This window comes from Culex pipiens, unplaced genomic scaffold (assembly GCF_016801865.2).
Source record: "Culex pipiens pallens isolate TS unplaced genomic scaffold, TS_CPP_V2 Cpp_Un0235, whole genome shotgun sequence".
NCBI classification, from domain to species: Eukaryota; Metazoa; Arthropoda; class Insecta; order Diptera; family Culicidae; genus Culex; species Culex pipiens.
The window spans coordinates 1-13,323 of record NW_026293052.1 but is presented as its reverse complement, the minus strand read 5'-3'; the positions used below and the strand labels follow the sequence as shown (position 1 = coordinate 13,323).

The 13,323-nt window shown below is 41.9% G+C and overlaps 6 protein-coding genes across 6 annotated transcripts; 4 read left to right on the top strand and 2 right to left on the bottom strand.

Moving 5' to 3' along the window:
- Positions 1 to 4,001: 4,001 nt before the first annotated feature.
- On the top strand, positions 4,002 to 7,545 carry LOC128092282 (dnaJ homolog subfamily B member 6-B; the record flags this gene model as incomplete). Its single annotated transcript, XM_052711595.1, has 4 exons — positions 4,002 to 4,368; positions 4,795 to 5,010; positions 5,072 to 5,372; positions 5,487 to 7,545. Coding segments are annotated over 4 exons (990 nt in total), but the record flags the coding sequence as incomplete, so codon positions are not given.
- A 1,497-nt stretch (positions 7,546 to 9,042) lies between these two features.
- On the top strand, positions 9,043 to 9,849 carry LOC120425520 (histone H1-like). The gene has a single exon (XM_039590074.2). It carries the CDS (start codon positions 9,109 to 9,111, stop codon positions 9,763 to 9,765), a length of 657 nt encoding a protein of 218 aa, XP_039446008.1. The 5' UTR covers positions 9,043 to 9,108; the 3' UTR covers positions 9,766 to 9,849.
- A 542-nt stretch (positions 9,850 to 10,391) lies between these two features.
- LOC120425521 (histone H3) lies at positions 10,392 to 10,848 on the bottom strand. Its single transcript, XM_039590075.2, has one exon. It carries the CDS (start codon positions 10,846 to 10,848, stop codon positions 10,438 to 10,440), a length of 411 nt encoding a protein of 136 aa, XP_039446009.1. The 3' UTR covers positions 10,392 to 10,437.
- Positions 10,849 to 11,113: 265 nt separating this feature from the next.
- LOC120425524 (histone H4) lies at positions 11,114 to 11,456 on the top strand. Its single transcript, XM_039590079.2, has one exon. It carries the CDS (start codon positions 11,124 to 11,126, stop codon positions 11,433 to 11,435), a length of 312 nt encoding a protein of 103 aa, XP_039446013.1. The 5' UTR covers positions 11,114 to 11,123; the 3' UTR covers positions 11,436 to 11,456.
- Positions 11,457 to 11,711: 255 nt separating this feature from the next.
- On the bottom strand, positions 11,712 to 12,433 carry LOC120425523 (histone H2A-like). Its single transcript, XM_039590077.2, has one exon. The coding sequence runs from the start codon at positions 12,420 to 12,422 to the stop codon at positions 12,030 to 12,032; it is 393 nt and encodes a 130-aa protein (XP_039446011.1). The 5' UTR covers positions 12,423 to 12,433; the 3' UTR covers positions 11,712 to 12,029.
- A 197-nt stretch (positions 12,434 to 12,630) lies between these two features.
- Positions 12,631 to 13,317, top strand: LOC120425522 (histone H2B-like). Its single transcript, XM_039590076.2, has one exon. It carries the CDS (start codon positions 12,651 to 12,653, stop codon positions 13,047 to 13,049), a length of 399 nt encoding a protein of 132 aa, XP_039446010.1. The 5' UTR covers positions 12,631 to 12,650; the 3' UTR covers positions 13,050 to 13,317.
- The last annotated feature ends 6 nt before the right edge of the window (positions 13,318 to 13,323 follow it).

The following is a 13,323-nucleotide window of genomic DNA, read 5'->3' as shown; positions in this document are numbered from 1 at the left end:
CCTGGGGGTTATCGTCCTTTACGGTCCTCATATGGGGATGCGACAGACAGCGGTGGAGAAAAGCTGCCCGAGATTCTGCCAGCCATGCAGATCAATACAAGATGGACTGATCCTCGGAGTTTCGCCGATGGAGAGGGCGATACCCTTCGCTACCCTGGAGCTTGTCCGATGTACCAATGCCATGCCCGATGTACCAATGACATGTAGTCTTTTCTAATTAAGTTTTTTTTGAATATTTTCTTTCCGGTTCAGCCAGAATTCTATTAAATTATAAGCCAATCCATGGTACCTCCACCAGACAGTGTCTGTGGTACTGTTTTTTTTTTTTGTTTGATGCCACTATCCACTGCGACCAGGAATTAGATCTATTGCGGACATGCGACTCTATTAATAGAATCACAAAGGCTTCATCTGTTAGGTGGGGAAATGGGACACACACACACTATTGATGAGCAAGTGTGTCGAGCGATCCACTGCCGTAACTTTGCCGCCGAAGAGGTTTGAATGGTACCGCTTACGGACTTTGCTTACACAGCTCGAGATGGGCGAAAGAATTATGCCCTCGAGCTCTTAAAAAAATTAACGCGTCAAAAAAACCTAAAAGTATTCGCAACAAGAATCGAACCAGGAACCTTTAACAAACCATCTCAATGACTTAACTGCCTCGGCTACCACAGCTTGGTGACTAGATTGTGGTCAGAAGTCGATGCATTACACTTGTTTTTTTTTTTTATGGTGTGATGGAAAATCAGTTTGCCAACTGTGATGAAAATTTTCCCGCAGCACTCTACTGAGGTGCAAAGTGCGCAAAGTTGACAGTTCTCAGTCCTGCAAAGCAGTGTGATGAAAAAATCCATGCCTAGCACGATTGACACAAAACTCTAGAAATTGCTGCAAGGCGCAATAAATATTTTCGATATATTTAGAATACCTGGAATACTTAAAATTCGTACAAAAAAACATATGTACGTGGGTGTACAGATTACTGAACATAAGATGACGATTTGTTTGATTAAGCGTACACCTGTGAAGCCGCCGGCGGGTATGAGAATTATTCATTCATTCATTCATTTAGAATACCTGGAATACTTGAGATACCTGAAATACTAGAAATACCCACGTAAAATACGTGAAATAATGAAAATGCTTAAATACTTAAATGTTTTGGTTACTTAAATTACTTTAAATGCTTCAAATACATGTTTTGTAATTATTTTTTTTTAATACTTGAAATACTAAAAATGTTTTTTTTAATACTTGAAAAACCATAAATACTTTAAATATTATACTTTACATACTAATATACTATACATATTTTTGAAATAGAAAAATTAGAATAGAAACTTAGAATACCTTGACTGCCGTTCTACGCATACTTGTCCCATGTTCAAAAAAGTTCAACTGAAAAAAACGAGATTAAAAATTTTCGACCGTTTTTTGTGTTTCTGCGCATGATTGTCCCGTGAGTCCCTATTCACCTCATAAGTCCCTAATCATCCCAGTTAGCAGTTTATCACTCTTACTTGTAATCCTTTTGCTATACAATAGGTAAACAAGAAACAATACTTCGTAAAACCGATAATTTCGTGAAAGAAAATACTTGGTGGGACAATTATGCGTAGAAGTCCGACGATGGTACAAACAGACTTGGTGTTGTTTTCAATAAGTTTCCGAACAGAGTACTAGATTTTATGTGTTTTTGAAAAGTAAACGTCAAACTAAACTTACTTGAAATACTTGAACACTTTAATAATTGACACTAGAAATACTAAAAATATGTTTTAATACTATGAATACTTGAATTACCGTATACTGGGGTGACTTTGATAGCCCGGGGTGACATTGATAGAAATTTGATTTTTCCACTAATTTAGATACATCCAATGTAACAGTCAGATTTTTGCATATATGTTCTATAATAAGCTATCCCTTAATGCCTACATACTAAAAATTTTAAAAAATGTTTAGATATTAATTTAACAAGCAATTGAAAAACCTATCAAAGTCACCTCGGGCTATCAAAGTCACCCCAGTTAACGGTACCTGTAAAACTTGGAATACTTCCAAGACATTAAATATTTGAGCTAATTGAGATGCTTTAAACACTTCAAATACTTGACATACTTAAAAATACTAGAAATACTAGAAACACAAGAAATGTAAAAAAAAGTTACTTAATCCACCTTTAGGTGGTTGGTGCCTTCCTCACATTCATAAAGTAAAGACACAACATCCTCAAAAAATGTATAAATAACACTTCTTTTTTTATCAAATTATCTGAGATCCGGCCTCAAAAATATGTATCAAAAACACTAAAGTACTTATAACTTTTGATAGGGTTGCCAGATCTTCAATCTTTTGGGCTTGTTGGAAAGGTCTTTTGATTACCTATCCAACGATTGGTCGCATGATAGATCTTGGCAACTTTTTCATCAAAATATTTGAGATCCGGCTTTAAAAAAATCTATAAATAACACTTAAGTGCTCATAACTTTTGATGGGGTTGTCAGATCTTCAATTTTTTTAACGCGTCTGAAAGGACTTTCAAATACCTTTCTAATAATATATAGCATGTCTTACGATAACCACCCTTTTTACAATCTTCCGAAGTTTCGCTAAAATCGTTATTTTTAGCTTAACTTTTAAAGTACTTTTCTAAACTTCATAATATTAACTAGGGTCTTGTGGGACCCCAAGACGGATCGAATGAGACCAAAACGGTCCAAATCGGTTCAGCCAGTCCGGAGATAATCGAATGCATATTTTTCGGTGCACGGACTCACATCCAGACACACGCACATACATTTGTTCAGAATTCGATTCTGAGTCGATAGGTATACGTGAAGGTGGGTCTACGAGGTCAAATAAAGAAGTTCATTTTTCGAGTGATTTTAAAGCCTTTCCTCATCGAGGTGAGGAAGGCAAAACGTGCAGTACTATAAATGTTTAAAATATGTGAACTAATTGTAATACTTGAAATACTTAGACTACTTGAAGTATTTGAATCACTAGAAATACTAGAAATATATGAAACACTCGAAATACATGAAATATTTTAAATACTGCTCGAAATACATACAATATTTGAAAACTTGATGTATTACACCCCAGAAATACTGGAAATATTAGAAATATGCACCTGAAATACTCAAAATCTAGCAAAACAATGCCAAAGGGCCGTTGTGGGTTTGGACACACTCTTTGTTTACAAACCCACAACGGCCCTTTTGCATTGTTTTGCTAGAAATATATGATATATTTGAAGTACTCGAAATACTTAAAAACATCGAAATACTTGTATTAAGCAGGTATTAGACTATGACAAACAAACAAACTCGAACTTTTCCGTGTTTGACAGTCTGTCAAACAAGCAAACAACTCAAAATGTATGCAGATGCAGGCTGACGTTTCTGCAAACAAATGCAGGCAAACTGCCAAATTATCAAAAAGTGTGAGATTGTTTGTTTGTTTGTCTAATACCTGCTTAACGCTTGAAAAAGGGCTGCAGCTAAGCAACCAATTGTAAACCAAATGAAATCCAAATGAAATCTCTGAGCCATAAACTATTTAGAAACAAAATTCAAGGTCAATCTTGGCAGAGTTCGATAGATTATATTGTTGGCTTGAAAAGTATAATCTTAAAATAAACATTCAGCTAAGTTATACAAACAGTAATTTTGCCAGCGTCCTGATCAGTGTTAGCCTGACCGTTATTCTAGATTGCTTTTTAGTTTGTTCTAGAGGTCGTCAAGGTCAAGCTACATAACCCAATTTGGATTAAACCTCTAGCGTTTGTTTGTCTATACATGACAAATATGAGTCCTCTACGACGAACGAGGGTAGGGTTCAGATTTAAGGTCCGAAAAACATTTAACGTCTTAAAATTTCAAAATGATTCATACAAACACTGAGACTCGTCCACACCCTAGCCGACACCACCCAAAACCACAAAAAAGAAACCAACTCCACCAAGAAGCTTTTTTCCACTCTAAACCCCTTCTTTTGCGGTTCTTTCCCTTGTTGGGATCATCCAACCCGACTACAATCTGCCCACGCCAGCCTACAAACGGCGCATTTTCGACAGCCGCAGCACGCGGAAGAGCGCGTCCGCGACGTACGGTGGCGGTGGCATGCGGGACAGCAGCAATTACAGCACCAACCGGGACTACAGCAAGTACCGGTCCTCGACGGGCGCGGACTATGACTTTGACAGTACGTTCTTCGGGCGGAACAGTTACGGTGGGGGCGCACGGTCCTACCACAACCACAATCACCACTATCCGTCGTCCGGGGCCGGGGGTCGTGAAAACAGCCGTACGTTTTCGTTCCGAGGATTTTTCGAGACGACGCCGTTTTTCCGCTTCTTTGGTAGAGTAGAGTCTTTTGAGCTTTTGAGTTCTTTTTGTTCGTATGTTTCCCTAATAACCCCCCTCTTTGAGTCGTGATTTGTTTAACCTTGATATGCTGCGTTGTGCGACCTGTTTCATATGCAATTTCATTAATTATGCAAATTTTGCGACCAATAACTGCTGAAATCCCAATCGGTTACTCCCAGCCTCATAATATATCAAATCGTGTGACCTTACTAATTCATCGTGTGTGGTTGACGCGTTCGTAACATCTAACTGGAGCGTTTGACCAGGACTGCTGACCAGCAACTGATGCTGCACCATGCCATGCTGTTCAAAAACTGAAGCACTTTTAACTAAAAGCTACCGAGAGATTCAGCTGTGTTGCAATAACCGACCACCCTCTCGCTTGACTTTGTAACTAATCCAAGCGCTTCCTTTGCAGAGAAAAAACGTCGCATCTACGACCAGTACGGCAAGGAGGGTCTGATGAGCAACGGCTCCGAGCGGTACCACCAGAGCAGCCGACACCGGCGGCACAACGGCGGAGGCATCCACGACGAGTTCGACATCTTTGGCGGCTTCCCGTTCACGTTCCGCGACCCGGAGGAGGTGTTTAGGGAGTTCTTTGGCGGTTCCCCGTTCGAGGAGATCTTCAGAGGTAAGCTGCTACCAATTTTTGTAAGAGTCAGTCACATTCAAGGTCCTTTCTTTTCTCCCAGTGACGTCCCACAACGGACACCGGCGGCACGCGAACGGTCACCACCACCACAACGGCCAGCGGCACTCGCACCCGCAGAACGTGATCAGCTCGCCGTTCATGTCGCCCTTCATGAGCTTCAACCTGATGGACGAGTTCTTCAACGCGGACCCGATGGCGCACCGGGGAGGGGGTGGCGGTGGCGGCGGCATCGGCGGCGGTGGCTTCACCTCGATATCGGAGTTTAGCGTCGGGAGTGGCCCCGTGAAGCGGACGTCCACCTCGACCACCTTCGTCAACGGGAAGAAGCTGATGACGAAAAAGTGAGTAGAGAGATGTGGTGAAAGCTGCTTCGTAGTAGTCTGGTTATTATGTTAATGGGTTACATGTAAGACAACATTACTACAACTTCAATTTGTTTTTCTTTTTCCTTCCAGGGTGTACGAGAACGGCACCGAGACGATAATGTCGTACGAGAACGATGTACTAAAATCAAAGACTGTAAACGGAGTCGCTCAAGCTCTTTCCAGCTACGGCCACTAAGAGCCCCGGACCGTGGGAGGAGGTCGACTCGTGCGGCGCTAGAACAAGATAACTAGAAAACTAGACAGCAGCAGCAGTGGATTAACCCAATATTCTAGTGGAATGCATAGCGACGAAGAGGGGAGCGAGCTTGAATGTGCGGAAACGATTTAGTGTACTATCCTAGTGTGGATCCTGTGCTGAATGAATGGCACACGTATAGAGCAGAGCTAGCGTTCATTTACTATAAATACCTATTACAGAAACCTACTACTAAACTACTACTACTGTTACTCTTACATCTAAATGGAGAAAATTAGTAACCATAGACAGATTCAACCCCATTTAAAGCAGCGCAAGTTGCGAACCAAATTCACAGAGATATGCACCAAATCTAAACAGATACAACAAATTATTCAATAAACAGAAACAAAACAAAAATCAGACATGTAATAACAGGATACCGAGAGAACCACACTGCTGTAATAATAATCATTTCATTTGTGTAAAAAATAGTAGATAAAGCAACACCTAGAATCCGAAACACTACCACGGCGAAGCATGCAACAAGAAAAAAAACTTACCTAAAACTAAAGACTTAGCTCTTAGGGGGAACCGAGAACGAGAGGACGCGAAGAAAAAATCAAACGCTATTTCACTACTAAACTATTACACCGTTGAGATGAGCTACATAAACTATACATATTGCATATATACTAGAAGCAGCAGAGGCGAACAAAAAAAACATATTGTTCTAATCCAGAGCCTGCTAAACATCTTCCCATAAATGTGTATATGAATAGAAAACAGTGTATTTTTTTCAAAAAAACAGCTTGTATTGTGTATCAGAAGAAAACATAAAAAATCATTTTCGATCATATTTTAACGGTTAAACATAGTGCAAAATCGAAACGCATAAGAAATCATAATCAAAAAAAGGCTCATGGCAAAGACAAACATTATTTTCTGGAACGGTAATTAAAAAAAACAGTTAAAACAATGAACACTGCTGAAAAAGATGTCCTCAAGTTTCAGTTGCTCTAAAACGAACGAACTGTTCGATCCTTTGTACATTTTATCCCCATAGTTTTACATTTATTTGTAATGTAGAACAATTTAATTTCAACTTAATTAAAACGAAATCTTAAAAACAAACGTTAACTCCGCGTAACAACTGCACCGAGGCACCACCCTCGTGAAAGCCAGTGCGGGAACGCTACAAATGTTTTTCATTTTACGAACTACGTTGTAGCCGCGACTTTCCAAAGAGGGTGTGCAGCCGAGCTAGGGTAGACTCGTCACTTCAAGCCACCACCATCGTGTCGTGGTCGGGTGTTCTAATATGGAGCGCGCAGAGAAGGGCAGTAAACTATTAATATAGCTTAATTTAATAAGTTTTTTTTTGCACCTTAGTTATTGTTGGTTGTTTTTCCCTCACTAGATGTAGTTGAACTTTGGATGGGATCTTGCCGATTCCTGTTTTGGCTCAACATCAGCCGACAAATCCAAACGTTTTATACGATGTTCATTTCCTGTTAAGAAGCTCTATTGTATACAAAGTAGAGGAAAGAGGAAAAAACAAACACAAAACCCCAATTTTATTGTGTAAGAATTTCGTAATGAGTGAAGACGCAGTAATCAATTCAAGTTAAGCAGCATTGTATTTTTTGTAGCGTAATACTTAACCGGAATAATGCAAGCAAAACTCAATAACAAAAGTGTAACAGCAACAATTACAGTTAGAAGAAAATCGAGCAGAAGAAAACACACAACCACAATAACTCAACAAGAGAAAAACAACAATAGCATCAGCAAAGCGATTAAAAGTCGGTTGCGGGCAGGCAACACACCATTTAGCAGACGACTGTTGGAAAGAGGAAACATTTAACGTTACACAAATAAAATGTAAAACGAGTAAAAACACAAGAAGCAAGTTTTAAGAAGCATTAAAGATTTCTAAACGGAGAGAATAAACTGACGTTTTTATTTATAAATCGAATATCCGAACCAATTTCCCTACATACCGTACCCTTTTGCAGTAACTATACTTTCGCAACATAATTTTAAGCTAATTCATTTGTTCACAATTCAATCTGTTTAAATCATATCAAAGTTTCCAAAATCATATGACATTTTTAGAACTGCATAACGTAGCAAATTCATTATTTCTTCCAATTTGATTAGCTGAAACTAAGCTAAACTGAAAATATTATTTCATTTAATGAAAGATTTCATATTTATTTTAAATATGTTGATCCTATGATTTTAAACTGATATTTCTTGACAACTAAATAAAACAAACTAATTCTTTATTTCTCATTTTGTTTCCAATTTAGTCACTTAAGTAACAAATTGCAAGGAAACATATTTAAAAAATCTCGATTTTGAACTGACGAGGGCAAAAACATAGTTTGAACTTGTCTTTTTTCATTTGAATATTGTTTTTATTATTCTGTGAGGAATGTGGAAGGAAATATGTTTCATTTTGAAAGTCTCAAAGAGATTATAATTATTATACCTATAAACAGTCAATTAATGAAAATAGAAACTGTTTGTAGTTTGACCAAGATTGCTTGAATAAAGAATCAATTACGATGTACGGATTGTTGCTATGACGCATTAGAACATTAGACATTTTCTTTATGCGTAAAAGAATTCATGCCGATGTTTTGTTCGAGTTTCAACAAATCTGTTATTATAAACTGTTAGTTTATTACACACATTTTGCCAAAAAACCAAACTTAATATATTTTTTGTTGAATCTTCTTAAAATTACAACTCAGTCTCATCATCATTCTGAATTTTCTTTCGCATCGTATCGGCTAGTCATTTAAAAGAAATCTTTTTGATTTATTTGAAAAATCTATTCAATCTTTCTCCAATACATTGAAAATCAATGTTATTTTAAACTTGTATTCACTACAAATTAAGAAAAAATCAGACAAGTTCAAATGTTCAAACAATTTAATAAGGAAAATTGTTTCAACCAAATATTACCATCGTTGAGAGAGCAAAAATCATCCTTGAAGATAGGACTTTTGAAGTGCAATTTACTATGTGATAATGCAATTTAGACCAATAATTTAAGTATGTCTGTAAAGGGAAATGTTTTTCCTATACAATTTTTATATATTTGACTCTCACAAAACTACGTATTTTAAACTTCAGTCGTTTTTCCGTCTTTGTGTTGAAGCAGTTAGTGCAATTGACCGCAATTAACTCAAATTTGTCGCGAATGCAAACGATCTGTAAGTTTGAAAGTTTTACCCAAACCTAGTTCAAGTATTGAAGAATGTGTTTCAAAAGTAAAATTTCAACAGTTTCTTAAAAATAACACGAAATAATCGATTTTCGAAAAAAGTTTTTGAATCAAGTTTGAAACATTTTCCTCCAACCGCCATCTACCCAGCGAGCTGCGTTTCCCAAACACGGACGGGACATTCAAGTACCTACGAGCGAATCGCTCTTCAGCTCATTCCAAACTGTTGCTCGCTCGTGTCTACATCGTAGAAGGAAAGTTAACAACTATCATCCAAGATGACTGAAACCGAAGTTGCCGCCGCTCCAGCTGTTGCCGCGTCCCCGGCCAAGACCACCACGCCGAAGAAGGCCAAGGCCCCGAAGGCGAAGGGAGAGAAGAAGCCGGCCAAGCCCGCGGCCCATCCGCCGGTCGCCGAGATGGTTCTGGCCGCCATCACAACCCTGAAGGAACGCAACGGATCGTCGCTGCAGGCCATCAAGAAGTACGTCGCGACCACCTACAAGTGCGACGCGGCCAAGCTGTCGATCTTCATCCGGAAGGCGCTGGTCAAGGGCGTGGAGAAGGGTACGTTCACCCAGCGCAAGGGAACCGGTGCTACGGGTTCGTTCAAGCTGGCCGTGAAGGAAGCGGCCCCGAAGAAGGCTGTCGCTAAGAAACCAGCCGCCGCCAAGAAGACGAAGACCGCTGCGGCCAAGAAGCCAGCGAAGAAGGCTGCTGCCGCCGCGAAGAAACCCGCCGGCGAGAAGAAGGCCAAGGCCGCCGCTGCCAAAACCGCCAAGAAGGCTGGTACCGTGAAGAAGGCAAAGGCTGCTGCGTCTCCGAAGAAGCAGAAGGCTACCAAGCCGTCGAAGACCGCGGCCAAGAAGCCCAAGACCCCGAAGCCGAAGAAGGCCGCGCCGGCCAAGAAGGTTGCTGCCGCCAAGAAGAAGTAAACGAGTTCGAGCGTTGCTAGGTAGCACCATCCAAACAAAACAACAGTCCTTTTCAGGACTACCAAACCAATCACGAAAGAGTTACTCTCGAAAAATTCCAACCTAGTTAATTACGAACATTTCTTTTAGCTTTTGTGGGCAAACAATCTAGATCGGGTTTGAACAGTTCTGTGACATATTAGCGATGAGAATTTGGTTCAGATTTTAACATGAATTAGCCAGCTCAAATAGTTGCATCTTTTGGAGAATCTGCTTTAAACATCTTTCACATTGTGGTAGGTTTGCTCCCGTCTAATACGAGAAAATGGCGGAATTGAAATAAGCTTTTCTTTCTGAATAAATCGTAAATTGGGCATGAGGGGGGTGAGGATAGCGGCGTACAAATTGCAGCGTTAAACAATGGACCAGTTTGCTGACGAAATGCATTTTAGTAAAAGGATTAAGATTAAGACAAGATTAATGAGAAAAATGTTGAAAATTCTAGATTAATCATAAGTTATGAAAATTTACTCTACAATTGAAGATTGAGGAGGAGCAGAACTGCTGAAGACCGCGGTAGTGTTCGGCGAATAGTGACGTAAATTTGACTTGCAAGACAATAACTCTTTCGTAATGAAATTAGTGGCCCTGAAAAGGGCCGTTTAATTGGGGTAAGGATTGAGAGCAATTTCCTTAAGCACGTTCTCCACGGATGCGCCGAGCCAGTTGGATGTCCTTGGGCATGATCGTAACCCGCTTGGCGTGGATCGCGCACAGATTCGTGTCCTCGAACAGTCCAACCAAGTAGGCTTCGCTTGCCTCCTGCAGCGCCATCACGGCCGAACTCTGGAAGCGCAGATCCGTCTTGAAGTCCTGGGCGATTTCACGCACCAGCCGCTGGAAGGGCAACTTGCGGATCAGCAACTCGGTGGACTTCTGGTAGCGACGGATTTCACGCAGCGCGACCGTTCCGGGACGGTAACGATGAGGCTTCTTCACTCCTCCGGTGGCGGGAGCACTCTTGCGAGCAGCCTTGGTGGCCAGCTGCTTGCGGGGAGCTTTTCCTCCGGTGGACTTGCGAGCGGTCTGCTTGGTACGGGCCATGACTTCTGCTGCTGCTGCTACTGCTACTGCTGCGATGTGAAATCGACGAAAGTTGAACAGGGAATGGGCAAAAATTTTGAAAACGCTCTTTTATAACTTCTCGACGAGGCGAGCAGCCGACCATTTGCAAAGCAGAGCAAATCTGTCAGGGGAAAAAGAGGGGAGGTAGCGCGCAAAACTATATATAAGAAAATGACAGGTTTGAATTTTTTACATTCTGTCGTCAACTTTCGAACGTGACACATCGATCCAACTTAGCAAGGAGCTCAACGAAGATGACTGGACGCGGCAAAGGAGGCAAAGGACTCGGAAAAGGAGGCGCCAAGCGTCATCGCAAGGTTTTGCGTGATAACATCCAGGGAATCACCAAGCCCGCCATCCGTCGTCTGGCTCGCCGAGGCGGTGTCAAGCGTATCTCCGGTCTGATCTACGAGGAAACCCGTGGTGTGCTGAAGGTGTTCCTGGAAAACGTGATCCGTGACGCCGTCACCTACACCGAACACGCCAAGCGTAAGACCGTCACCGCCATGGACGTCGTCTACGCTCTCAAGCGCCAGGGACGCACTCTGTACGGTTTCGGAGGATAAGCGGAAGTCTCGCTCAACAACATTGAAATTAAACGGCCCTTTTCAGGGCCACCAAATCAATCATGAAAGAGTTGTTTCTTCAACCTGAATTTTACTCGGCTCTAATTACGAAACTACATCTACACTTCGGTTAAAATCTGGAGCAAAGGGTACGGCCTTTCGTTCTATTTAAACGCGTGTAATGAAAGGCCGTCATTCCGCCTCTTTCAAATGTTACTCCAGAAAATAAAGTTTCACATATATTCCAGAAAATAAAGTTTCACATCACAGCAGAGTTGAAAATCTTGGGCAAAATAATTTTTGGGATGTGATGGACACGGAATGCTCCGGAACATTTCGTGTCATTACCATATTTTCTAAGCACGATTTGTTTTACTGGCTGGCACAGGTTTAAATTTAATTAATTAAGTAATTAATTAATTAATTAAGTAGTTTCCGAACTTTTCAAGAATAGTTTCAAATCTGAACCATCCATACACCATTTACAAATGTTATTCCAGCTAGGATAATCAAGAGTACTCTTTCGTGAATATTTTAGTCGTCCTGAAAAGGACGGTTTGTTTGCGTTGATTGGACTCCTCTCTCTCTCTCGCTCTACTCAGAGGTTGCCACAGGCGCCTTCTTCTCCGTTTTCTTCGGCAACAGCACCGCCTGAATGTTCGGCAGTACTCCTCCCTGGGCGATGGTCACGTGGGACAGCAACTTGTTCAGCTCCTCGTCGTTCCGGATGGCCAACAGCAGATGGCGCGGGATGATTCGCGTCTTCTTGTTGTCCCGGGCGGCATTTCCGGCGAGTTCGAGAATTTCCGCCGCCAGGTATTCCATCACCGCAGCGAGATACACCGGGGCACCCGATCCGACGCGTTCACCGTAGTTTCCCTTCCGCAGCAACCGGTGAATCCGACCCACGGGAAACTGCAATCCAGCGCGGACCGACCGGGACCGAGCCTTGGCACGCACCTTTCCTCCCTTGCCACGTCCAGACATCTTTGAGCAGGTTGTTAATCAGCAGACAGTCGGCGATTGAATGATGGTGAAAAATTCGGAAATTTTGCTTTTAACCGGAAAGAATAGGAGAATGGGACGAAAGGGGCGTGGTCTCCAATCCATAAGGCGGTTCATACGTCACCATTCTGCGCGAACAAAACGAGCTGACAGGTCCGAATTCGTCATCTATCTGTGACAGTCAATCAATCGATTAGCATCGTCATCACCATGGCACCGAAGGCAAGTCCAGGCGGCAAGGCCGTCAAGAAGGCGGCGGTTGGCAAGGCTCAGAAGAACATCTCCAAGGGCGACAAGAAGACCGGCGTCGGCAAGCGGAAGCCCCGCAGGAAGGAAAGCTACGGGATGTACATCTACAAGGTGTTGAAGCAGGTCCACCCTGACACCGGTATCTCGTCCAAGGCCATGAGCATCATGAACAGCTTTGTCAACGACATCTTCGAGCGTATCGCCGCCGAAGCGTCCCGTCTGGCTCACTACAACAAGCGCTCGACCATCACGTCCCGCGAAATCCAGACCGCTGTTCGTCTGCTGCTGCCCGGGGAGTTGGCCAAGCACGCCGTGTCCGAGGGAACCAAGGCCGTGACCAAGTACACCAGCTCGAAGTAGAGGCGTTCTGCTGACCTTTCAAAATCAAACGGCCCTTTTCAGGGCCACTACAATTTTCACGAAAGAGTTATTCTTATTACATTCTACACTACATTAATTTCTTAGATTACCAATATTCTTTACAAAACATTGCAAAAGAACCGGTTGTAGCTTTGTAAACGAAGAGTGTCCTGCTCACGCTAGACAATTTTGAACATCTGGCATGATAACAAACTCACAACGGCCCTCATGCCTTGTTTTGCTTGAATCTTGGTTTCTTCAAAACACCAGAAAG